Source organism: Rana temporaria, chromosome 2, assembly GCF_905171775.1.
Source record: "Rana temporaria chromosome 2, aRanTem1.1, whole genome shotgun sequence".
Taxonomy (NCBI): domain Eukaryota; kingdom Metazoa; phylum Chordata; class Amphibia; order Anura; family Ranidae; genus Rana; species Rana temporaria.
Window position 1 is genome coordinate 131,395,992 of NC_053490.1, and position 27,307 is coordinate 131,423,298.

General features: G+C 42.6%; 2 protein-coding genes across 2 annotated transcripts in view; one reads left to right on the forward strand and one right to left on the reverse strand.

Moving 5' to 3' along the window:
• MMP19 (matrix metallopeptidase 19) overlaps positions 1–4,872 on the forward strand; it is a 42,887-nt gene extending 38,015 nt beyond the window's left edge. Inside the window, exon 9 of the mRNA XM_040341057.1 lies at positions 3,571–4,872. Coding sequence (XP_040196991.1) covers positions 3,571–3,807 — 237 coding nt within the window. The 3' untranslated portion in view covers positions 3,808–4,872. The remainder of the gene's footprint in view (positions 1–3,570) is intronic.
• A 14,853-nt stretch (positions 4,873–19,725) lies between these two features.
• LOC120929515 (transmembrane protein 198) overlaps positions 19,726–27,307 on the reverse strand; it is a 54,911-nt gene continuing 47,329 nt past the window's right edge. Inside the window, exons 4-5 of the mRNA XM_040341058.1 lie at positions 24,327–24,475; positions 19,726–20,545 (exon numbers count right to left, since the gene is read on the reverse strand). Of these exons, the coding sequence (XP_040196992.1) occupies positions 20,396–20,545; positions 24,327–24,475 (299 nt within the window). The 3' untranslated portion in view covers positions 19,726–20,395. The remainder of the gene's footprint in view (positions 20,546–24,326; positions 24,476–27,307) is intronic.

A 27,307-nucleotide genomic window follows, 5' to 3' on the forward strand; every position in this document is an offset into this window, starting at 1 on the left:
ACTGCCCAGATTTGTTCTTTACACACAGAAGTGTATCCCTTTGATCTAAGAAGGAAGCGTTAGTTACAATGTTTCCTGTTAAAAACTTGGCAGACTGCCCAGATATTTTCTTTTGACAGCTGAAAGTCTCTCCACTTGTTATATGAAAGAATCAGCAAACTCTGCATTGAAGATGTCAGGGGGGTTGAATCGAGATCACAATTTTTTTTAACGATAAATTGTGCAGCTCTAGCACGGTATTTGCGCAGCAATTTTTCAAACATGTTTTTTTGGAAAAAAATGTTTCATTCATTAAAAAAAACAGTTAGTTAGTTAAGTTAGCACAATTTTTTTTTTGGTATCCTAAGCGATGCTTTACATTTTTTTAGGTTACATGTTTAGAGTTACAGAGGAGGTCTAGTACTAGAATTATTGTTCTCGCTCTAACGATCGTGGCGTATGTAACCTGTGTGTATCTGGCTCTGATACTACCAGTGCCTACCCAGCCACTGACTAGTATCTCTCCCCAGCCTGTCCCCACACACCCTCTCACCTGCTGACCTGTGGATGGGGGAATCACTCCTGCAGTGTTATTGTGTTCTGCCAGTGCGTACAATGATCAGTGTTGCTAACTTTAGCTGGCAGCACTGATTGTTTTAAGAAAAAAAAACAGGCTGGTTGTACTCAAGTTGATTAATAGATTGACTTGTGTAAAACCAGCTAGCCCATACATAGATTGACTATGGCTGGTCTCTGCATAATTGGCGTAATTTCAATTCATGTATGACCCGCTTAACCACTACTCAGTCCCTAAATATCCTTCCACTCCTGTACATAGTGCTCACTGTCATACTCTCCACACTTCTCTCCTATACATAGTACCCACTGTCATACCCTACACACTCCTCTCCTGTACATAGTGCCCACTGTCATACCCTCCACACTCCTCTCCTATACATAGAGCCCACTGTCATACCCTTCACACTCCTCTCCTGTACATAGTGCCTGCTGTCATACACTTCTCTCCTGTACTTAGTGCCCACTGTCGCACCCTCCACACTCCTCTCCTGTACATACTGCTCACTGTCATACCCTCCACACTCCTCTCCTATACATAGTGCCCACTGTCATACCCTCCACACTCCTCTCCTATACATAGTGTTCACTGTCATACCCTCCACACTCCTCTCCTATACATAGAGCCCACTATCATACCGTCTACATTCCTCTCCTGTACATACTGCCCACTGTCATACCCTCCACACTCCTCTCCTGTACATACTGCCCCATCATACCCTCCACACTTCTCTCTGGTACGTACTACCCTCTGTCATACCCCCTCACTCTTCCTGTACATACTGCCCATTGTCATACCCTTCACACTCCTCTCCTGTACATAGTGCTTTTTTCCGTACCCTTTGTACTCCTCTCCTGTACATAGTGCCCACTGTTAGACCCTCCACATTCCTCTCCCTCACCTGCACATACTTCCCACTTATATACCGTCCATACTCCTCCCCTATGTCGCTTACCCACAAAAACAGTTCTTTAAAATTATACTGAATATCCTCAATGTTACCAGCTCTAGAATGGACACACTTTTGTTAGTTCAACTAAAGGAAATATCAGTTCTCATATTTGTTCTGCCCCATTATTAGTACTCATTTAATTTTGTGATTACTACTATGATGTATAGAGGAACATCGGGGATCTCAGCTACTCTAAATATAGCACTTATATAAAAAAGTGGCCCTGAAAATATTTTTTAAATGTTGGCAACTGTGCACTTAGGCACTTAGGCACTGCCCAAGGGCCACCGTCCACCGGGTCAGTAGGGGGCCCCATGAGAGGCTCCTGGGATCCTGTGATAATAAAGCGGTAGTAAACTTTCCTGACATTACTACTTTTTAGAGGCCCTGGGGTAGGTTATGCCACAACGTACAAGTATGCACAGAATATTAGCACATTAGTGTACACTTAAATTTTCAGACTGAGCCCTCCAGTGCTGCGCTGAATGCGGCGGGGCCTGGGCGGGGCCTGGGCGCTTCCATCTTCACCCGGTCTTCCTTCTGGGTTCTGTGCCTTTGGTCACTTGCCTTGGCTGGGCTGCGTTCATGTCATTCCCACGCATTTATTTATTATTTATTACACCCCATTCACACCTCCGCGACAAAACGCCCGACGCCGGCCGCTCGTGCCGCTGGAGGGGAGAATTCCCATTGCTGTCTATGAGATGGTTCACATCTCATAGACGCCGTACACCTGCGGCATGAAAAAAAGTCCCGGACCCTTTTTTTCAGGCGGCATTGGCGTTCGGCCATACAAAGCAATAGGAAGGATTTGTAAAAAAAAAGTTACACTATTCGCGGCAAAATACGCTGCGTACGCGGCGTTACTTGTCGCGGAGGTGTGAATGCAGCCTAAAAGGCCCCACCAAAATCCTCAGCACCAGGCCCATGATGTTCTTAATCTGGCCCTGGGTGTAGTCCTTATTAAAAGTGAATATGACAGTCCATATTGAAGAGAAGATGGCCAGAAGAGCAAATAGATATAGATCCCCAAAGCATGATTCCTGTGCTTATATGCTTCTCATCTATGTGTGTCCATAAGTGTGCCTCCACCATAGATAACACAGGCCACTCACCTCATTCAATGGACCCATGATTTAACAGATAGGTCAAACAAGCCTTCCTATACTGGGTATCTCATGACCAACAGTAGATTAAAGGTGGCTGCAGCTGACGTAGCGTGGTTCTCCCTTATGCTTATCGTCCTAGTGGGCGGGACTTCGCCCACTGGGACGATACGCGCACGGGAGAACCACGATAGTACAGTAAAATTAAACTAAAAAAATGCTTATTTAAATTTTTGACTACCTCAACAAGAGTCAATTCCCTGGCACAGTCCTCTCCCTAGGTGTACATCAGAGTCCTCTCCTCTTTTGGGACGAGGGGGAATACTATAGAGTAGTGGTCTCCAAGCTGCAGCCCCGAGGCCCGGATGTGGTCCTTTGCTTCCCTTTATCCAGCCCTCGGGCAATATTCCTCCCACTGACACCAATGATGGCACACTATTTCTCCCTTTATCACCAACGATGGAACACTATTCCTCCCACTGATACCAATAATGGGGCACTATTCCTCCCACTAATACCACTGATGGGACACTATTCCTCTCTTAATACTAAACATGGGGCACTATCTCTCCCAATGATGGGACACTACTTCTCCCCTCAAACCAAACATGGGGCACTTTTCCTCCCACTGGCCCCGGGACATTTTCTACTCCCACTGGCCACAGTCTGGCCTCTCTAAGGTCTGAACGACAGTAAAGTGGCCCTTTATTTAGAAAGTTTGGGGACCCCGCTATAGAGTATTGGTATAGTAGTTTAGTTCTGAGTCTGCGGGAGCTGCTGACATCACATCCAAGATGGCGGTCCCCAGCAGCAGCCTCAGGGCTTTTAGATGTATACACAACGCAAGCTGTTACAGGTATATAACACACATAAAATATGTTAAATTCACATATCATTTTATGAGAAGATTTTTGTTGGAATGAATGATCTGACCTTATGGTGATGTTATTTTTCAGGGTGACGAATACTGGCAATGGGATGAGCTGGCCTGGAGTATATTACAGCCAAAGAAAATATCCAGTCTGTTTACTGGAGTTCCTGGAAAACTGGATGCAGCTCTTACCTGGAAGAACGGCAAGATCTATTTCTTTAAAGGAGACAAGTATTGGCGGGTGAACAAGCAGTTACGTGTGGATCGCGGATACCCGCTTAGCAAGGCAGAACGCTGGATGCAGTGCATCCATCTAGACTGATGACACTGTTATACATTTACCCTACCAGAGCAATGGTATCTATACCTATAATGGACTGAAGATCACTCGGTACAAACTTCCTCTGTAGACTGACCACTGCTGCATTCTGAGATGTGCTCACCTGCCAGGAACAACATTCAGCAGCACTACTCTGCCATAATTTATTGCTGATATCTTTGGATGGATGCACAAAACCTGAAAAGGAAGGCAGTGACAGATTCACATATTTCAGTATTGCTCTGTGCAACCGCTGTCTTAACATGTGAACTTCATGCCAAAAAAAAAAAAAAATTACTGTATAGAAAGTTCAACAGCCATGCCTTGATAGCCTGGACATTTTTATATAATAGCATTCTCACAATCCTGGCTGACAAACCTACAGATATTTCTACGAAAACAGCACCACCTACAGCTGAATCTATGTACTGCACTTTGCAATCCTTCCAAAAAAACATTATTCCTCTTTTTTAATGAACCAAACACAGGGGCATTTTTATAGAAGAGTTAAATTAACCTTCTGCTCTTTTTGCATATTAAATATTAATTCCAACAGTTCTGCATGTTTATAAAGCTAGTCTAGGGTAATGCTGTACTCGTGTTCACTATATTGTTATTAAGGTAACAAATAACACAGTAAAATCAATTTCTTATATAGGCTTTGATAGACAAAAAAAAAATCCAAAACAGGCACCAAAAAAATGATCTTTATATACTTTAGCACTTAGAAAGTCCTAATAAAGCTAAGAGTACTTTTATACTAGTTGGTATAATAAGGTAACCTAGATTAGTCATACATCAAGATAAATATGAACTTTACATCCAATATTTTTGGACTACATTCTGTTGTGATATATGATGCAGGCATGCAGCATGTATGTGGAATAATAGCAGTAGATAATGTATAAACTATGTATCTGGATTTAAAAGGCTGATTCATGAACCTGCTATGAAATTTAAGACTCTGCAGTGCCACCTGCTGGCAGGTGATGAATTTTAACTCCAAGCAATAAAACATTTTGTAGAAATTGTTGTTTTAAATAAAAATGTATTTCTGTATCAAGAAAACCTGGGTAAACACATCATCCTATGTTTCAGAAACATTTGAGTATATCATTTAATTTTTCCCTAATTCATTTTTGCAAGAAAATTTTGTTTTCTATAAGTATCATTTAGTTCAGTGTCCATGAAGTAATAAAAACATTAAATAAGAAAAAATACTGAATTGTATATAAACCCATCTCTTCCCCTTTACTCATATGGGTTGTGGAAAATCACACTAAACAATTCATCCATATATTGCAGCAATCCAATTATTTGAAATATAATTCTTACATCTAGTTTAGTCTGGTCACATGATCTCTCCTTGTTCTCTGCACTTCAAAGAACAATCTGTGGGTGGGGCTAAAGCACAGTGCATCATGTGCCTTTACTGACATTGGTACTGGGGTTGATTTACTAAAACCGGAGAGTGCAAAATCTGGCTTAGGCTACATACCCCCCAAATTTGCGGTCTCTGTGACCCCAGGTCGCCAAGATACAACCCTCGAAGCTCAACTGTTTTATTTTTTATGTTCATGGCAGGGGAATTTTCCTTAGCATCAGTTCTTAAAAATAGCCAGTTTCTTACAGATCTCAATAGCTGAAGCTGAAATGTTTTTCAGGGGATGTTCAGGGAACATTTTTACACAAGGGAATCAGTCAGTGGAATGACTCGCCTCTTATTGGACGACTCAGTAAAAGGTTTAATTCAGAGAGAGACAACCTCAAAACAGGCAAATAAGTCTCTGTGGTTTAGCTTACCCATAATACTCCGGGAATCCTTTATCATGTATCTTTTTTTAATTAAAAGCGATTTCTTTAAAGTGATCCAAAACCAATGTAGTTTCCATTAAGAAATGATGAAGGTTTTCAGCTTAATGCATGCTATTTCTCTGCCTCAATGACAGCACCATCATGTCAAGTCACTTAAAGCGGATGTTCCGCCAAAAAAAAAAATTAAAAGCCAGCAGCTACAAATACTGCAGCTGCTGACTTTTAATATTAGGACACTTACCTGTCCTGGAGTCCAGCGGTGTCCGCAGCAGAGGACGAGCGATCGCTCATCATCCTGCTGCTCCCCTCTCCATCCACGCTGAGGGAACCAGGAAGTGAAGCGCTTCGGCTTCACTACCCGGTTCCCTACGGCGCATTCGCGAGTCGCTCTGCGCCCGCCGATTGGCTCCTGCTGTGTGCTGGGAGCCGAGTGTTCCCAGCACACAACGGGGGGGGGGGGGCGACGGGATGTGACGCAATGCCCATCTTTTGCCTGGTGAATGCCGGGCCAGAAGTGGGTGCAAATACCTGCACCCCCCTCCCCCCTGAAAGGTGTCAAATGTGACACCGGAGGGGGGGGGTGCCGATCAGTGCGACTTCACTTTAGGGTGGAGAACCGCTTTAAGCACATGCAAGGATGTGTTTACTGTAAGGTGTGCAATCAGGGTACACTATTGTTTGTGTTTTGTTCCTGTAGCAAACATATCCATTCTGGGTTGTGGTCATATGAGTAACAGATACAATGCCTTGAAAAAAGTATTCGTACCCCTTGACATTTTCCACATTTTGTCATGTTACAACCAAAAACGTAAATGTACTTTATTGGGATTTTATGTGATAGATCAACACAAAGTGGTATGTAATTGTGAAAAAGAAAAATTATTTTAAAAATTTGTACAAATATCAGAAAAGTGTGGGGGTGTATTTGTATACAGCCCCCTTTACTCTGAGGCTGGGTTCACACTATGCATAGGGCACAATCACAACAACAATTTTTGCCTGAATTCGGACCTGAAACATGCGCTCCAAGGCCGCTACAGAAATGTGTGAACCAGCTCCATTGAGAGCCAGTCACACTCTCTCCTGTCATGTGAATTGGACACAGCAAACCCACATCTGATTCGCATAAGTGTGAACCCAGCCTGATACCCCTAACTAAAATCTAATGGAACCATTTGCCTTCAGAAGTCACCTAATTAGTAAAAAGAATCCACCTGTGTGTAATTTAAAGGGGTTGTAAAGGTAAATGTTTTTTCACCTTAATGCATCCCATGCAATAAGGTGAAAAAACATGCAACGGTACCGCCCCCCAAAACCCCCACTTTACTTACCTCACCCCTCAAAAGTCCCGCGCTCGTCCCCGTCATCCTCTTTGGTTCCCAGCCTGGCCGTTGATTGGCTAGGTTGGATGAATTGATAGCAGCGCAGCCATTGGCTGGCGCTGCTATCAATCACATCCCATGACGCGGTGCACCGGGGGCGGGGCCGAGTGATACCGTCGGCGGCTGTGCCCGCCGCTGTATCACGGGAGCGTGCCCGCAAAAGCTTTCCACCATGCGAGCTCACTGGCATGAAAGTGGAAAGCTCTTGCGAGGAGGAGTCGAGACAGCCACCGAGGGACCCCAGAAGACCGGGTTCGGGGACCGTGCAAAACGAGCTGCACAGTGGAGGCAAGTATAACGTGTTTGTTATTTTACAAAAAAAATGTTTTTCCTTTAGTGTTCCTTTAATCTCAGTATAAATACAGCTGTTATGTGAAGCCCTCAGAGGTTTGTAAGAGAACCTTAGTGAACAAACAGCATCATGAAGGCCAAGGAACACACCAGACAAGTCAGGGATAAAGTTGTGAAGTTTAAAGCAGGGTTAGGCTATAAAACTAAATAAAAAATGTGTTAGTGCTCGTACTCCCGCAAATACCCCCGATACCAAAATAGAATACTTCCCCCCCCGCCGCCGCCGCATCCCCGCTTGGTTAATTCGGGCGGGGAACGTTACAGCATTCATTTGAATAGCTGTAGTCTTTCCCGCCGTGTCGCGTATAGACTATCCCCCTTGCACTGTCCAATCCCGAGCAAGGGGGAGTGTCTATACGAAGCGCCGCGCGAAAGACTACAGCTATTCAAATGAAAGCTGTAATGTTCCCCGCCTGTATTAACCAAGCGGGGATGCGGCGCGGCAGCGGGGATGCGGCAGCATGTACGGTAAGGGGGACATGGCTGCATATATGGGGGGGACATGGCTGGATATGGGGGGGACATGGCTGGATATGGGGGGGGACATGGCTGCATATGGGGGGGGGACATGGCTGCATATGGGGGGGGACATGGCTGCATATGGGGGGGGGACATGGCTGCATATGGGGGGACATGGCTGGATATGGGGAGGACATGGCTGCATATGGGGAGGACATGGCTGCATATGGGGGGGACATGGCTGCATATGGGGGGGGACATGGCTGGATATGGGGGAGACATGGCTGGATATGGGGGAGACATGGCTGCATATGGGGGGGGACATGGCTGCATATGGGGGGGGACATGACTGCATATAGGGGGGACATGGCTGCATATGGGGGGGGCATGGCTGGATATGGGGGGGGACATGGCTGGATATGGGGGGGACATGGCTGCATATATGGGGGGGACATGGCTGCATTTGGGGACACATTTTAAAAAAGTATCGGTATTCGGTATCGGCGAGTACTTGAAAAAAAGTATCGGTACTTGTACTCAGTCCTAAAAAAGTGGTATCGGGACAACCCTACTTTAAACATCTCACAGAGCACTGTTCAATCCACCATCTGAAATGGAAAAAGTGTATGGCACCACTGCAAACCTACCAAGACATGGCCGTCCACCTAAACAGACAGGCCAGGCAAGGAGAACAGTAATCAGAGAAGCAGCCAAGAGGCCCATGGTAACTTGAGGAGCTGCAGAGATCCACAGCTCATTTCCTTCCACTTCACAATTATATGCCACTTTGTGTTGGTCCAACACATAAAATCCCAGTAAAATACATTTACGTTTTTGGTTGCAACATGAAAAAATTTGGAGAATTTCAAGGAGTATGAATACTTTTTCCAAGGCACGGTTTCTTGCAGAGACAGACGTTTTCCTACTACTCCCATCAATCCTGGGTCACTGGATTGCCAAAGTAAATAAAAACATACCCCATTGCTGGAAAGGTCTGTATGTTTCTTTGTTGAAATCCTTCTATACTGGTGTTGTCCTCTTTTGGAGAGGTTATAGGAAATGGCATAACCCGAAAGGAAAGTACAGGGTAAGTCTACCATTGCATCTAGAGGCAGGTTACGCCTGGGAGCATGTTGAACACGCTGCTCTGGAATATATTGCTCCTCCATACTACTGTTAATCCCACTTTGATCCCAGCAGGGCTTGTAGTACTCTTTGGGTGGGGCACAGTTATGAGAAATTGCCCTCCCCAAACAGGATATTGCCCGAAACCTGTGGGTAATAAGAGCCAGAACCTTTGCGGAAGTGGAAGAGTGGGTTTGATAAAGGTCGGCAGCACATCTGGAAACAGAGGGGATTCCCTTTCTTCCACATACAGTACATCTATTATGAAGTAGCACAGTAGCCACAGCACTACTTGGACTGTATTTGCATGTTCTCCTTGTACCTGCGTGGGTTTCCTCCAGGTTTCCCACCAAAGACATGCTGGTAGGTTAATTGGCTCTAATATGTGAATGTATGAATGGGAGTTAGGTACATTGGTTTGTAAAGCTCCTTGAGGGCAGGGACTGATGTGAATGTATATAATACATATATATATATATATATATATATATATATATATATATATATATATATATACACACACACACACACACACACACACACAGTTGTATTCAAAATGATTCAACCCCCACTGAAATTGATTGTTTTGGCCAGTTTGACATTGATTTTGATCATTCGGTCATCCTGCTTACAATTAAATCAAAGAGGCACGTGTAGGTCAGACAAATATAACATAACATTTATAATGAAATAACCACAAATGTCTTTTCTGTGCTCACATCATTCTCAGTTTTATTCAACCCCCGAGTGACATTCAATCTTAGTACTTAGTACAACATCCTTTTACAGTTTTATAACAGCTTTTAAACGTGAAGCATAGCTTGACACAAGTGTCTTGCAGCGATCTACGGGTATCTTCGCCCATTCGTCATGGGCAAAAGCCTCCAGTTCAGTCACATTCTTAGGCTTGCGCACAGCCACTGCTTTCTTTAAGTCCCACCAGAGGTTCTCAATCGGATTTAAGTCTGGTGACTGCGATGGCCACTCCAAAATGTTCCAGCCTTTAATCTGCAACCATGCTCTAGTGGACTTGGAGGTATGCTTGGGACCATTGTCCTGTTGAAAGGTCCAACGTCTCCCAAGCCTCAGGTTTGTGACGGACTGCATCACATTGTCATCCAATATCTCCTGGTACTGAAGAGAATTCATGGTACCTCGCACACGCTGAAGCTTCCCTGTACCTGCAGAAGCAAAACAGCCCCAAAGCATGATTGACCCCCCGCCATGCTTCACAGTAGGCAAGGTGTTATTTTCATCATAGGCCTTGTTCTTCCTCCTCCAAACATAGCGTTGATCCATGGGCCCAAATAGTTCTAATTTTGCTTCATCAGTCCACAGAACACAATCCCAAAACTTCTGTGGTTTGTCCACATGACTTTTGGCATACTGCAGTCGACTCTTCTTATTCTTTGGAGACAGCAAGGGGGTGCGCCTGGGAGTTCTGGCACGGAGGCCTTCATTACGCAGTGTGCACAGTATTGTCTGAGCAGAAACTTCAGTACCCACATCTGACAAATCTTTTCTCAGTTCCTCAGCAGTCACACAGGGACTTTTCTCCATTCTACGCTTCAGGTAGCGCACAGCAGTCAAAGTCAGCATCTTCTTTCTGCCACAACCAGGTAGCGTTTCAACAGTGCCCTTTGCCTTGAATTTGCGAATGATGCTTCCTATGGTGTCTCTTGGTATGTTTAACATCTTTGCAATCTTCTTATAGCCATTGCCCTTCCTGTGAAGAGTAATCACCTCTTCTCTTGTCTTCCTGGACCATTCTCTTGACTTCACCATGTTTGTAACCACACCAGTAAATGTCTAGAAGGAGCTGAGTATCACAGTAATTTTAAAGCTGCCTAATTGGTGCTTATTAGGCTTTATTGCTGCTCCCTGACATCCACAGGTGTTTTCAATACCTGATTGAAAACACTTCAATGAACCTCTGTTCTTCAGAGTGGTAGTAAGGGATTGAATAATTGTGTAAATGAAGAATTCACAAAATAAACATTTACTACTGTATTACAGTACTACTGTATTACAAAACCAATTGATGTAATTTTAGTTGCATATGGTTCTTTAAGAAGTCCTTGTAGGATTTCATTATGAATACAATTACAAATGTACACCAAATTCCCTAAAACCCTTTACAGCATTGGGGGGTTGAATAATTTTGAACAAAACTGTATATATATGTGTGTGTGTGTGTGTGTGTGTGTGTGTGTGTGTAAACTGACAGCACTATACAAGTACATTTAATAAATAAATCTAGGCACAAAATGCAAACAGGGGTGCACGTCCCGCTTATGTGATATAAATCTTGTGATAATCAAAGCATCCAATCTTGTGAACCAACCAACGCGCCCACAACAACCAAGCAAACTGTTGTGTACTACACAGTGTTCACCCATGCTCCAACGTTCCGTACCAGATGGTTTCGATTTTACAAAAAAGAAATCAATATCAATTTGAAGTATACAGTAGGATACAGTTTATTCACTTATTTTAAGGTTTGTTTGGGCAGTCATTTATACTTGTTCCATTTAAAAAGGGACAGCACGCCTATTGTTTTGTTTAGAACTCACAACATGAGACTTTTCAAGTAAGATTATATTGGATTGTCAAAAATAACCATTGTTCGTACCGTTGAACATCGGATTATAAGCATAATCCGTTCCAGGAGTATGCTCGTAATTCAAAGTACCTGCATATCAAAGCGAGTTTTCCCATTGAAGTCAATGGAAACGGAAATAATTTGTTCCGCATTGACTTCAATTGGATGCAATAGCGAGTGCGACCAGAGAGCGCTGAAAACATTTGAACAGGCCCGAGGACACTTTGGCTTGTTTCCTGCGCCCCCGTACTTCAGGCCAAATGAGGTACCGCAGGCCAATGTATTGGCTTTTTTCAGCTCCTGCGCCCCCGTACCTCAGGGCAAATGAGGTACTGCAGGCCTATTTTCGGTTTTTGCGCCCCCCATAATTCAGGTCAAATTAGGTACTGCAGGCCTATTTAGCTTGAATTCTGCTTGTCTTGCGAGTCAACACTCGCAAACAGTCAGAATAATAATAATAATAAAAAAAAAAGTTGCTCGCAAATCAAAACGTTCTCAAACCAAGTTACTCGTAAACCGAGGTTCCACTGTATTGTATTACTTTGCTGATGTTATAAAATGAAAGTGTATGCCGTGATCGTAGATCTCCTTTGAAGCTAACCTCCAGCTTTCTGGCATTGTAAAATTGTTTGTTTGGACCAAGCTTGACAGATGTGGTTGGAAGTATGGAAATCACAGATAATGTCTAATGCCACGTATACACGATCGGATATTCCGACAAGCAAACAGTGTATTTTTTTTTCAATGGAATTTTGTTTCAAACTTGTGTTGCATGCACACGGTCACACAAAATTACGACCGTCAAGAATGCAGTGATGTACGACACTAAAACGAGCCGAGAAACAATAAGTTCAATGATTCGAAATTTCCGACCAAAAGCTCACATCGAACTTTTCTTTGGGGAAATTCCGATCGTGTGTACGCGGCATAAGAGGAACTCAAGTCTACTATGCGTGCATCCAGCCTAGTAGGGAAAAGCAAGGATGAATTTGATTAGCTGCTATTCTTTATTACTGACACTTTAGTGATATCCTTTTTTTTCTCCAAAAATAATCCATACTCATCTACTACTTAATGGCCCTGTAACCCAATTTTTCATGAAATACACTCTTGTGTATTTTCTGCCTCCTTGCAACACCCTCTGTGAGCTCCCAAACCTCTTATTTCTCGCCATAATTATGTTTGGAAGAAGCAGTGCACTGCTGTAGGCACACTACACATCCCAAAGTCTATAGTCCATCTTGGCAGTGAGCAAGAAGGGTGGGTATGTTCCTACACACAGTGGAACCCTGGAAAACAAAGCAGCTTAAAAAAAAAAAAAAAAAAAAAAAGGGATGGATAAGAATTGGAAATTTGAGCGCAACAGATCATATTTTTGGAGTGAATACATATTTAAATGGATTTTTTTTTTAAAACAAGTTTTGTGTTATCATATGAGGCCTTGTATTTTCAGAGACATCACTGTATTTTCCCAGCAAGTTGATTTCCTGCTCATTTTAACTACTTAATTGATGTCATATGACATAATGGGCTTTAAATCCAAATGATTTAGGCTGCAGGCATCCTTCAGATATTGTTTTTTTTTTTTTTAATGCTGGCATTCCCCTTCATTGTTAAAAAAAAAAAAAAAAAAAAAACAAACACACACAGTCATAGCTGCCCTCCGGTGCTTCTGCTGGGTGCGATTGGCAAGCCAGAGAATGAAATCGGCCAGAGGCAGCCGTTTACCACAGAGCTGTCCGAGGACCAGATGGTTCCCGGCCATCTCTATGAACTTCCGAGGCCGGGAGCGACGTCCTGATGTCACTTCTGGTGTGTGTGGGTGTGTATGCACACACATATTTAGTGTGTATGTGTGCAATAATATATGTGTGTGTATTACACACACTTTTTTTTTTTTTTTTTTTAAAGGCCCTGTACATCGCTCCTGCATATGTAAACAGCGTTCAAACCACATATGTGAGAAATCGCTGTGAACATTAGAGCGAGAGCAATAATTCTAGCGCAAGATCTCCTCTAAGGCTGGGTTCACACCCAAACGGATCCGTTGCACAGCAGGGGTCCGCCGCAACCTGGTTAACAATTTCAGGTTCGATTTCAGCCCGAATTTTGGGTTGAATTCGGACCTGAAACGGACCAAAAAAGCACATGTTTTTCCTGCAAAATGCATCGGACTTGCTGCAGAGCTATGCGAACTGGCTCCATAGAGAGCCAGTCACATTCTCCTGCTATGCGAATTGGGTGCAGAGAAATCTTCATCCAAGTCGCATAGGTGTGAACTTAATCTACCTCTAAACTGGTAACCTGTTAAAAAAAAAAAATTAAAGCATTGTCTATGGAGATTTTTAAGTGCCGAAATTTGGCACCATTCCATGAATGTTAGGTATCCATTTACTTGGCGCAACATCATCATCAAAATTGGGCCAACGTTAGTGTTTTGGTTTTAAATTCATGAAAAAGTGTGTCCCCCCCCCTCAAAAAAAAAAAAAAACAATTGCGTTTGAAAAATTGCTGCCCAAATAACGTGCGACATAAATTGCAACAACCTCCATTTTATTCCCTGGGCTAAAAGATACATATATACTTATGTGTGTGTGTTGAGGGTTCTGAGCAACTTTCTAGCAAAAAAAAAAATATATGATTTTTACATGTAGGAGAGGAATGCCAGAATTGGCTTTGGCTGAAAGTAGTTAACTCACACTAGGAAACTGCAAAATGACCAGAATCACAAATAAACCTTCTGTACATTTTATTTCACAATAGCTTTCATGAGGCATTTCTAATATTATTCAGGCTAGAGAGCAATAAGGCCCCATTTTATTTTTATTTATTTTTTAGAAAAAAACATTGCTAACAGTTCCAATGACATAAATATTTGTAGTAAAAGTGGTCCTTACAAGGATGTGCCTGTGGGGAAAACATACAAAAAAGGATGAGGATCCAGGACTCTGTTAATATAAAAGGTTGTTAAACAAAGCAAAGCCGATTTAGTAATTGCCCAGTATACATTTTAACAAAAAACATTTGTTTTAACAGAAATAAGTTTCTGCAAAAAGACTGTATTAAGGCCTCATTCACACAGGATGCTGTAAAGTAAAATCTGCGTTAGAAACGCACTTTTAGACACATTTTTGAATAGCGTTTAGCTGTTTTTTTTTACACTCCTTATATATAAATGTAAAAATGCCTACAAAAAAAAACAAAACACCAAAATGTGGCCAAAAGCTTGTTACAGCATTTTTTTGGTATTTTTCGTTTTTACAGCTCAACAGCCTCTGCTCCTGGACTGCCCCTCACTTATGCTTCCAAACGCCTCTGAAAGTTTATGAGTGCATGGACACATAGGCCAACATGGAGGGGCATTTAAAGGCAAAAAAAGTCAGATGCCCCCCAACAGCAGCTGTAAAAACTTTCCATGTGCACGATCCCTTTAAAAAAAAGGGATACCCTACTAATATAAACTCTGTACAGAACAAGGCCTTCCTATTACCAGTCATGTAAAGGGTCACATGCAGATACCAGGGAAAAACAGGATATTATGACTGTAGCATGCCAATGGGATAACGTAAAGCCCATCCCCAAGAAACAGAAAAATCCTCTTGCAGTAAGGCTGCCCTTGCACTACAAACATTAAGAGCTTATTTAGGTCTCAAGCAGCCAGTGCTCTCCCCTACTGCGCCATTCCATCCTCACGTCCTATTCTAGGCTATGGGCTCTGTATTAGACTTGACGACACAGGATCTGCGACTGCTGAGTGTAGGGCAGAAGAGGCTGCAGTGACTGATCCTAGGGCCTGGGGAAAGCAGGGGGAACTGGGTACGTAAAATATATTCCCCCAACCTAAAGAAGCATCCAACTCTTGCAATGGAGGGGGGGGGGGGTAGCCCCACAGCAAAAGGCTATTTTTTATTTTACCTGAATTTCAGCGTTAATGTAATAGTTGTCAATACTCAGATGGCCAACAATGTGGCTCCAGAATTTGGCTTGGCCTCTTTCAATTAACCCCCAAAGAAATGAGAAATTATATATATATATATATACACACACACACACACACACACACACATACATACATATACACACACACACACACACACACACACACACACACACTCTCTCTCTCTCTCTCTCCAATTGGCTCTTTCCATACTTGAACACTAGGTGGCAGCATGTGCGACAATTATGGGCAGCAGCACACAATGTTGTTGATCAGAGCCACCCATACAAGGAGTATTAAAAATGGTGTAAGAAACATTTTGCACTATTAATTTAATTCTGCATAACATTAAATACACACACCCATTCAATAAAAAGGGCCAGCAGCACTGTGCTTTCTCTCAGTGCATCACCATGTACATGTAAATGAAAGGAGTCTGTCAGAATTAAAATATAGCTGCTATGGCTGTCATCCTAACCCAGCCCTCAAAATTTACTCGCCTCTCGCAGTTTGCGAGTAAATTTTGAGGGCTGGCGAGTGTCTGGCTGGCTGCTTGGGAGCAGGGGGGGGGGGGCGAGCAAGGAGAGAAGGAGCCGCCGCGTTCAAACCACGGGGAACATTACAGCTTTCAATTCAATAGCTGTGTGTTCCCCGCAGCGTGCGTCTTATACAGCCCCTCCCCTCCGGGAAACTGATAGGCAGATCACCCATCCCAGGATTGGATGGGTGATCTGTCTATCAAAGTTTCCCGGACAAGAGGGGAGGGGCTGTATAAGATGCGCGCTGCGGGGAACACACAGCTATTGAATTGAAAGCTGTAATGTTCCCAGCGGTTTGAACCATTCGGCGGCGGCTCCTTCTCTCCTACCCAGCACAGGTAGGATGCGGGGGAAGGAAGAACTCTGGCTAATATGTGTGTGTGTGTGGGGGGGGGGGGGTCTGGAAGAACTCTGGCCAATATGTGTGTGTGGGGGGGAACTCTGGCTAATATGTGTGGGGGAGGAAGAACTCTGGCTAATATGTGTGTGTGTGTGGGGGGGGGGGGGGGTCTGGAAGAACTCTGGCCAATATGTGTGTGTGGGGGGGAACTCTGGCTAATATGTGTGGGGGAGGAAGAACTCTGGCTAATATGTGTGTGTGTGTGGGGGGGGGAGTGAACTCTGGCTGCAATGTGGGTGAGGGGACTCTGGCTGCAATGTGGGGACATTTTGCTGCATTGGTAGACATGGGCAGGCTGCATTTTTGGCACGGATTAAGTTGTTGTTAATATGTATTACTTAATTCTACATAAAACATTTAAGTGTAATTTCATGAGATTTATGAGGGCATGTCTAGGGGCGGGACATGGTAGGGGTTGGACGGGGCAACTGGCGGCAAGTATGCCTTGAGGCCTGGCTAGTAGCTCAGGACTTGAAATTTTGAGCCCTGTCCTAACCCTTCTTGCACATCGGGGGACATTAAGCAAATGGGTTACAAATTAGGCTGCGTCTCCACTACAGGTTTATAGACCCATGTATCAGTATATTCCTGGGCAGCCAAGTGTGAGTTTGCACAATGCAAAAATCAGATTACTGGAGACAGGAAAGATTTCTCCCCTATACAGACACATGCTGCTATTAAGTAGTGGCCAGGGTCAGGTTTAACGCAGTCACACATGTAGACATTAGAGCAGCCAAAAGGAGGCATTTGACTTGTAAAAAATCTGTCCTGCTGCTCCAGTTTAGAATTGCTTTGCCTTGTGACAGGATTGATAAATGTCTCCCCTTGGCTCAGACCAAGTATGTGCATATGAGTGGTCCAACAATCTACTGGGTTACATGATTGCGCCAAGCCAGTGGTTCATGAATTAGAATGACAATCCCAGATTTTACACTTTACAAAACTCAGTGACAGCTCTTATTTTTATCCCTGTATTCATCTGTACTACACCTGGCTTAATAAATGCATTCATTGTGGAAAATTGAGCTGCTGGCTCTTACCTATAGGCTTGCTCGGCTGTTAGGAAGACACTACAAGCCAGTGCACCGACTGCTCACCACCTCAGGGAACTACAAGTGTTTACCAATTTACAGTGCTTATTTTTTTCAGCATGCCAGATGCCCTTTAAGCGCCACAGAAGGTTTTTCTTTCCTTAAAAGGCCATTATCTGATCTAAACCAGTCATTTTTAACCAGGGTTCCTCTAGAAGTTGATAGGGGTTGCCTTAAGCAGTGGCCAATTGACTTCCCTTTAATGGTGCCTGCACAGTTTAGAAGACCCCTTGTCTGTGGGGGGCTTTAGGACCACCACTGTAAAGGGAATATTCTTCAATGTGAGGGACATTTTTTCCCCCACGGCCTTGAAATTTTAAAAGGTCCCACTAAAAAGAAAAAAAGGTTGAGAAAGGCTGCTTTAGAGAGAACAGGAAACTGAAGTGGTTGGGCACAGAAGAGAAGCGTTGCAATAATTCTCAGGGGGAGGTGTAGAATCAAATAGGCCTCATTAGATTTATATTTGGCTCTCAAATTACAGCCATTTTATCAAAACAACCTGCGCGTTTAAAATGAATATCCATAGACCGCAAATGGAGGATACTGCCAATGCTCTAGGTGCCAACGAAACCCAAGTTACTACTCAGATTATCAGTTTGAGGACATCGGTTACGTTTTTTTTATTGTCTAAAAGAAAAAAAGCAAACTTACGCAATGTCAGGGGTGGAAGTTCTTGTGCTTGAATTTTAACAGAGTCCCCACAGGTTATAAAAAGAGTGATCAGGCATGCAGATATATATTATAAAAAAAAAAAAATAATTAAACCTACTCAAATCAAATCGGTTTAATTTTTTTTTAAGGTGCATGCCAAGTGTTGGTCATGGTTTTCTTTTTTGCACATGCATATCAGGTGTCAAAGACTCACTAACCCAAGGATAAAGATGGCCCTAGAATACATCTATTCCAAAAAAAAATATTTAACTAGGCTGTAGGCAACTGAAATAGTGGTTTTGGGGTACACCTTTGTGAGAGTCCTAGAATGCTTTTCTAGATAAAACCCTATCCATTCGTTATAGAAAGACAGCTAGGAAGAACATGAAGGTTTTGTGCTGCAGAGTTAGACTTTTGTGGGTGACCAAGCAGGACCAGGTGTTAGCCCCATTTGCTGTTACCCTCATAGATAAATGAACATTGGTATTTATTAAAGTGCAATAAGTTTCATTTTTATGCATCCAAAAATTACAGTATTTTATAGATCAGTGTGCTGTATAACAATTTAGGGTTGTAACCATTTTTCCCCTCTAACCAAAATATACATACATCTTTATAGAATTTTTTTTTCCCCTCTAGGGTAAATAGTCCTTCATAAAATCCAAGATAACTTTCAGCTAGTCTAAGAAAAAAAATACAAGCGTCTACCAATTTCTTCTATTACTTTAAAGGTTGCAAAAAATACAAATAAAGACTCCAAAAAAAGTACAATATTAGCACCGGCCACTTGTTATTCATTATGCAAACTTTTTCTGTTGAGAAGTTAAAAAAACAAAATGCATGGCCCTTTAAAGCTTACTAGTAGGTGACATTTCAGAGGTTACAAAATGAAGCTGTGCTTGAACAGGATTTGGGTTCTTTATATGCAAACAAAAAAACCTGCCGAAGTGTTAAGGCAGAGCCACACCTAAAAATGTTTTTCCCCCCCTTGATACATTTTCCATTTAAAATTAATAGAACACGTTAAATTAGTTGCACATTAAAGTGGATGTAAACCCTCCATACACCCAGTGAAGTGAACAGCCTCAGATACACAAGAGATGAGCCAAATCTCCCTACCTAGGTTTTACATGTATATCTGCCGTCTTCACATGTATATACCGTTTAGAAAGTTGAGATCGTGTTAGGACATTTTCTCTTCCTAAATAACACAAAGTGTAATGTCTGGGCATACAGCCAAGATAGCTAAAATTGCCGATTGGAGGAAAGGCGCACACACCCCCCTCTGATCATAGGCAGAGACTCTCGGGAGGTGCTTTGTAAATGGGCCAGCTCCCTGCTAATCTATTTTAGCAACCTGCCCTGACAGAAATTTCAGGCTACTTTTATCTGATGTGTCAGGAGTTATCAGGCCGATAACAGAGGAACGGGTCAGGAGAGAGCTATGGGACTTAGCTCTTTGCAGAGAGATAAAATACTGCAGCTATATGTGCCCAGCTCACATTTCACGAATTGGGTTTACATCCCACTTTAAGACAATGCATCATAAACACACCGCAACACATTTAGTAACGCATTGGCATTCATTTCCATCGATTTAGGAGAAAAAGACATCAAGCAAAAATGCGAGACTCCAGCCTTAATGTCTACTTATGTCCCCACCCAGAGCTTTTGTTTATAGCACATTTGTCCTTTGAAACACATGCATGTTTTGCTTGTTATCCGATTCCATTATGACACCCAGATCTCCTTTTAATGGATCTCTCATTTGGGAAGCAACTGCAGCATCCAATCAGAAAACAGAGAGGTGCAGTGTTAATTGCATCACCGAACAATTTGGTGGAGACAACTTGAGATTGGTTCAAAAGACAACATTGAAGCAATATGTGCATACATACAGTACATGTTACAATACATATTATAAAGCACAGTTTTATTTTAGGCGCGTTTTCCCTTTTAGTTACATAAAACCCTGATCAAATGTGCAGTATTGCATACATGTTCATTATAAAAAGCATCTTTCTAGACGAGCCTGTCTGGAACCAGCAGTATACAACAAAACAATTATACTGGTCCATTCATTACAAATCGTCTAGGAATTGTTTCCACAAATTTGCATACTCTGGATACGTGGCACTGGCAAATGAAATGGTAAGATGTGATGAAAAGCAACATGTAAGGCACAGGGAAGCGGCCATGTCTGATCACATAGAAAGTGCGGCTAGAGACCAGGAACACCTCAGGCTTGGATGACAGGCGTAGTGGCTGTAAGAGGTACAGTGGAGCCACAATCATAGTCCATGTCCACAACGGTTTGCATATTTGTGCTGAGGCTGCTCATGGATGTGCCGCTACCAGACTGACGTTCTCTCAGGGTTTGCAGGTAACTCTGTAACAAAAAAAAAAGTAACAATTTTACATCACTGAACAGCAAATGACAGGCCTCATGGCCTCTGAAAGACCGATACACAAAACAATCATGGTTGTTCAACAAGTCCAGATCTCCCGTCACTTTAGGGGCACATTAAGGCAGGCGATTAAGCCCATTCCCTGTGCCAAACCGCTTGCAGATAAGCGTTTGACAGCAGCCAATGGCTCCAGCAAAAATTCCTTGAATAGCTTCCTTTACCTTAGTGCCGTTCTCCTTCACTTACCTCATCCTTCAATTTTGCTTTTAAAATGTCCTTATTTCTTCTGAAAAATCCTTACTTCCTGTTCTTCTGTCTGTAACTCCACACAGTAATGCAAGGCTTTCTCCCTGGTGTGGAGAAAGCCTCTTGAAGGGGGGAGGGCAGGAGTGTCAGGACGCCCAGTAACACACAGCTCCTTTCTCTATCTGCAAAGTAGAGAGTGTCCCGACACTCCTGCTCGCCCCCTCAAGAGGCTTTCTCCACACCAGGGAGAAAGCCTCGCATTACGGTGTGTAGTTACAGACAGAAGAACAGGAAGTGAGGATTTCTCAGAAGAAATAAGGACATTTAAATGCAAAATCGAAGGATGAGGTAAGTGAAGGAGGACTACACTAAGGTAAAGGAAGCTATTTAGGGAAAAAATGTTTTCCCTTTACAACCTCTTCAAGCACTTCAGCCCCGGACCATATTGCTGGTCAATGATCGGGCCACTTTTTGCGATTCGGCACTGCGTCGCTTTAACCGACAATTGCGTGGTCATGCGACGTGGCTCCCAAACAAAATTGGTGTCTTTTTCCCACAAATAGAGCTATATATATATATATATATATATATATATATATATATATATATATATATATATATATATATATATATATATATATATATATATATATATATATATAAATATAAAATAAAAAAAAAGAAGTTCTCAGTTTAGGCTGATACGCATTCTACATTTTTTTTTTTTTTACGAAAAATATCGCAATAAGCGTTTATTGATTGGTTTGCGCAAAAATTATATACTGATTTTTGATCGGTACTGCGACCTTATGGCGGACACTTCTGACCATTGGCATTTTTATAGCGATCAGATTCCCTAGGTGTGTTCTAACTGAAGGGGGGGGGGGTGGGACTGACTAGGGGGAAATGACAGATCTCTGTTCATACATTGTATGAACAGACGAACAGTAATTTCTCCCCCTGACAGGACCGGGAGCTGTGTGTAAACACAAACACTCTGTAACGAGCGATCGCGGGTGCCCGGCGGTGATTGCGGGCGCCGGCCACGTGCCCCTAATGGCTGGAATGCGAAATGCTGTATAGCTACTGTGAGGGGGTTAGCCCGTCAGCGGGTGTGTGTGACCCCCTGGAAGGATTCAGCACACAAAAACAATTAGGGACAGCAGACGGCGGTAGGAGGAAAACAAAAAGGTGCGGATTTTATTTGAACTATATACAAAACAAAATGTGACAGAAACAAAAGAAATACAAAAATAAACCCTGGTCACTTGACCGCTTACCAAACACATCGGTGCCCCCAACACCTGGGTACAGCCTAGTGCTGCCCCAGTCCTTAACTCCCTGCTGGTTAGAGTTTTGGTAATAGTAGCCACACAGGCTGTCTCACCCCACAAAGATCACTCCCCAGACTATTCAAACAGGTCTGGTTCCAGGTTGGAGCACATCTCTTAGCATGCTGGGAGTTTTTGTAGAGGACCCAACGAGCCCACCTGATACAGCTGGGCTCATCAAGTCCTCCCAGCAGGACTCCCTCTAGAGGTACAAACTGGCATAAAGCCTGAACCTAGGAGAAATATATACAGCATCTTGGATACAACCAGGGGATTTAACCTGCCTATGGTCACACTGCGTGATTTCACGCAGCCGAGCCGACCTGCCGCCGTATAATTACGGCAGCTGGTCGGCTAGTGGTTAACATAAGTAATGCATGAAGGTAAAAAAGGTTTAGGTATTTTTTATCTGTGGTTAAAAACGCGCATCTCTATGAGCCCTTAGTAGTATAAATCGATACAAGGTTTCCTCTGATTGACTGAGGTGGCGAGGAGGGTGCATGATGCTACAATCTCCACTTCAGTCAATTAGAAGCATTGTATCATCATTGATAAAACATAAATCTTCTTCTAAATAGCCGATAAGTACTCAGCGCGACTCGACTCAGCAGCAGATTGGTAGCACTATGGGTGACTCCCCTAACAAAATCAGTGAAATCACCAAGGCCCCTTTTTCACACTGGACACGGGAGGTGCGCTGGCGGTATAGCGCCGCTCTACCATCGTTTTTGCAGCGGGGTTTAAACCCCTGCTAGCGGCCGAGAAAGGGTTAAAACCACCCGCAAACCGCAGCGATTTGCAGGCAGTATAGCTTCGCTGTCCCATTGATTTCAATGGGCAGCAGCGGTAAACACACCGCTCCAAAGATGCGGCTAGCAGGACTTGGAGCGGTCCTGCTAGTGCACTGCTTGAGTGTGAAAGCCTTTGTGCTTTCACGCTGCAGGGCAGGATTTTTTCAGGCGTTTAAGGCGCAAAAACGCCTCGTGTGAAAGGGGCCTAAATATATGTGGCAACACAAAGTTGTTCTTTGTTATCTTTAATTTTGTCATTGAACTTTCTTTTGGGAAACAGATGAGATTGGAGTTTATGGTTACAATTTAAGCTTGCTCTGGGTTTTTCAACGTTATGGGCCTTTTTATTGGCCAATAAGGTCACCCCACACAATAAGTTACCAATAAAAGAGAATTGGGAGGCAAGAACAGATGTGCATCAGGGTTGTCCTAAAGCTTTGGTAACCCTCCCATAGCCCCCTTTTGACTACTGCTGCAATTATTCCACAGTGAGCAGATGCTCCCTTGTGCCGCATGTATTTTAGATTTATTTTTTCAATGCTGCACGCATATTAAACCCTTTACACAAAAACTACATGTCTGTATTTCACTGAATACGCCATATTTCTATAAAGCTTTATATACTGTACACTATAGAGTCAAAGGTTTGTGGTTACCCGAGCATCACACCTATATTATAGTGCTTCAAGCCTTTAGGAGCTTGTGGTTAACTGACAGTCACACCTATATGAGCTTGTAGGACATTCCTCTCCAAAGCCATGGCCATTCTAATGCTGCATACACACGATCGGATTTTCAGCTGGAAAAACCTTGGATTGTTTTTCTGACGGAATTCGGCTTAAGCTTGGCTTGCATACACACTGTCACACAAAAGTTCTCTGAACTTTGGACCGTCAAAAACACGTTGACATACAACACTACGACGGGCCGAGAAAATTAAGTTTAATGCTTCAGAACATGCATTGAAATGGTTTCCGATAGAAACATTTTTGTCGGAAAATTTGAGAACCAGCTCTTAATCTTTTGTTGGTGAAAATTCCAACAGCAATAGTCCGATGGAGCATACACACGGTCGGAATGGAATTTCCGTTCAGAAGCTCACATCGGACTTTTGCTCTCAGAATTTCCGATCGTGTGTATGGGGCATTAGAGTTGGCCCTTCCCTTTGCAAAAATAGGTAAGGCTTTACGTAAGATTTACAATGTGTGCCTATGTCTCCAAGAGCATTAGTGGGGAATACAGGATCGATGTAGGATAAGACCTGGCTTGCTAATTCATCCCAAAAAAAGTGTTCGAGAAGGTTGAGTGTAACCTTAAAAAAAAAAAAAAAAAAACCCACATAGATGTTGGCAATAAGGTTTTATATATATTTAGAAATAAAATGATATTCTTACTGGTGCAAGGATGTCCCCAGTGTATCTTTTAATAGGATTGGCCTTCCGCCTGTAAGTCCCATCTTGAGAAGCAACATTCTGTTTCTTCTTGGCCTCTTTCTGACGAATTCGTAAGAGCTGGAGGCGTTTCTGGCGTCTGCTTATGATCACTGTCAAATCAAGTAACAAACCAGTGAGGACTAATAGAAACACCAAACATGAATCCAATTTTTCTCAAAGACTACATGCAAGAGAAGCTCACAGATAAATAACAGAGGAATCAGAGAAGAAACTTGCAGAAATAAATCAGTTTTCTTATCAAACCCTCAAAAAAAGGGAAGGATGGAGAACCATTTAGACAAAAAGAAAGAATACATTTTGTTTCACCACTCCGATCTTTTCTACTGCAAACAAGTTGACCTGGTGACCATATAAGCTTACATCTTGTGTCTATTGGAAGATACACAGGTGTACATGAAACTATTCTACATCTGGTTCTAAAAAGCCACAGCTATTCAAACAGTGATAAATTAAACAGGCAGTTAGAAGCCATCTTTAAAAAACATTGGCCCATACTTAGAGCAGATAGGCAGCTACAAAGTGCATTACCCAGTTGTCCTAGGGTCATATACAGGAGAGCTCCCACTTTAAAGGGACTTAGTGGCCAAAAATGTTCCAGAACCCCCCATTAGAAACACACTTACTTTATATCGGGGTAAAGGGTTCTATCCGTGTAGGCAGTGCTAAGTGTGTAAGAAAATCAACTTTAATGGCCAGAAATGTTCAAAATGTATATCTAATGTGACTCAGAAAGAATACAAAATAAAGGACCTCATAATGTCTAGAGCTGAGGGGGTGGTCTATGTGTTGCAGTTTTTTGCTCGCTACAATACATAGGACGTACAAAAAGACCTCTATGAAAACATGTGCAAAATATTGATAAGGGCTTCCCTAAGCATAATGTTTGCACTATGTCATGGAAAAAATCCAAAAGATCTAAAGTTCTGGGCCATAGACAAGTATAAACCCCACTGGAGGGGGAGTCAAAGTTAGGGAAATCAGCAAGAGTGAATCCAGGTGGATACATGAAAGGGGTTCCCTTGCGCCTAATGGCCTGAACATAGATTTTGAACTTAAAGTGGAGGTTCACCCAAAAAATAAATTTTTAACATTACATTCAGCCGAGTTGTCCTAATGACAAACGGCTGTTTTTTTTTTTTTTCCGTACATACTGTAACGGATCTATGCATGCTGCCGGGACATCGATAATGCAGGGAGGACTACAAGGAACTGCATGGCTTGTCACAATTGGATGTACCACAGTGTATTCTGAGCTCAAAGGGTTAATTGGACAAGTCTCTTTCACTGCTGAATGCTAATGTACCCTTCGCATAGCTAATGAACTCTCTCTTGTGTAGGCAACAGCCCCCTGTGAGGTGTATGCTGATGGGGATTATGTGTGAGTGATAATTGTTTTAAAGGTTAATTGAATTCTATTGTCTGATCAAGTTAAGTTTAGGAGCCAAGACGGCTAGCGGCTGATTGGCTCAAGGGAGTGTCATTTGTTTCTGTACAGTTTGTAACCAGATATAAGGAGGAAAAATGTGGCATTAAAGTTCAGTCTGCTTGACTCTGCAAACGTAGCCCGTCTCATTTCTTGAAAGGGCGTTCGATGGGATATACCGGCGGTACCTGCATATCGCAGCTTGCCAGGGAAAAGGACGTCTCCAACGGCTGAGACCCTCACACTACATGGGTAGCCGTTACACATACCTTATTTTCACCGCCGCTTCCGGGTATGTCTTCTGTGGGACTGGGCGTTCCTATCGGATTGACAAGTTTTCCGACCGTCGCATACTATGCGTCACGAGTTGCCGAAAGAAGCCCGTCAATCAGATAGGAACGCCCAATCCCGCAGAAGACATACCCGGAAGCGGCGGTGAAATACGGTATGTACGGGTAAAAAAAAAAAAAAAAAGCCAATTGTCATTAGGACAACTCGGCTGAATGTAATGTTAAAAAATGTATTTTTGGGTGAACCCCGCTTTAAAAATTGTTTTATGTAAATCGGATAATTGTTTTTTATTATCTCATACTATTTTTATAGATGGTTCATGTAATGTTTAATACTTAATTTATTAATGCTCTCACTTGCTGGTATTCAATGCGAGTTATGTATAGTATTCATTTTACATTACTTTTTAATATCGTTGTTGGCCACTAGAGGGAGCAGGTTCTCCCCATGTTGCTAGGCAGCCATATATCATTTTACCTTATTGTTTATTTTGTTATATTAAACATTTTGTATGTCGCTTTTGTCCTTGATGTTATGGACAGACTGTTTTTTAAATGTTTTTGCCAAGCTATGAAGTCCAATGACCCCTTCATTTTTTTTCTCAAAAACTAGCATGCTGGCGAAATAAACTCAGTCACTTGTATCACATTGCTACCCATGATTAAGTCACGTGACGTAACACGTAGGGAGAGGAATCGAGTGCCGCGATCGAAGGTATCGTACACCGCATGAGGAGATCGCTACACTGAGCGAGGCTGCACGTCTGTTTTGTTCAGAGGATTAATGAGTGCGATCGTATCACTGTCGCGTTTTTTTCTCTATTTGGCGCTTCAAATTGCGCAATGAAGTCTTGTTTTGTCGTTTATTTCTTCCACATGAGCCGTCGTTTTGGTTAAGGAAGTGTCGTATGCAAGTGATCGGGTGAAGCAGGGTGGAAGGAATTCAGTATCACAGGAGATTACCATCACTTCCTACCCAGTTCAGATGAATGGACTATAATTTTCATATTGTTGCCTTTTATCACATTGGCACTTTATGTAATTTTCTGGTTTGCCACAGTTTATGTAATACCTATTTAGGTTCATATTATTCACTTTATCACTGTACAGCATATAGGGTTGATTTTAGCGCATAATTACATCACATCATATTTAAACAATAAGAGACAATTACAACGAAAAAAAAAAATTGCTAAAACATATACATC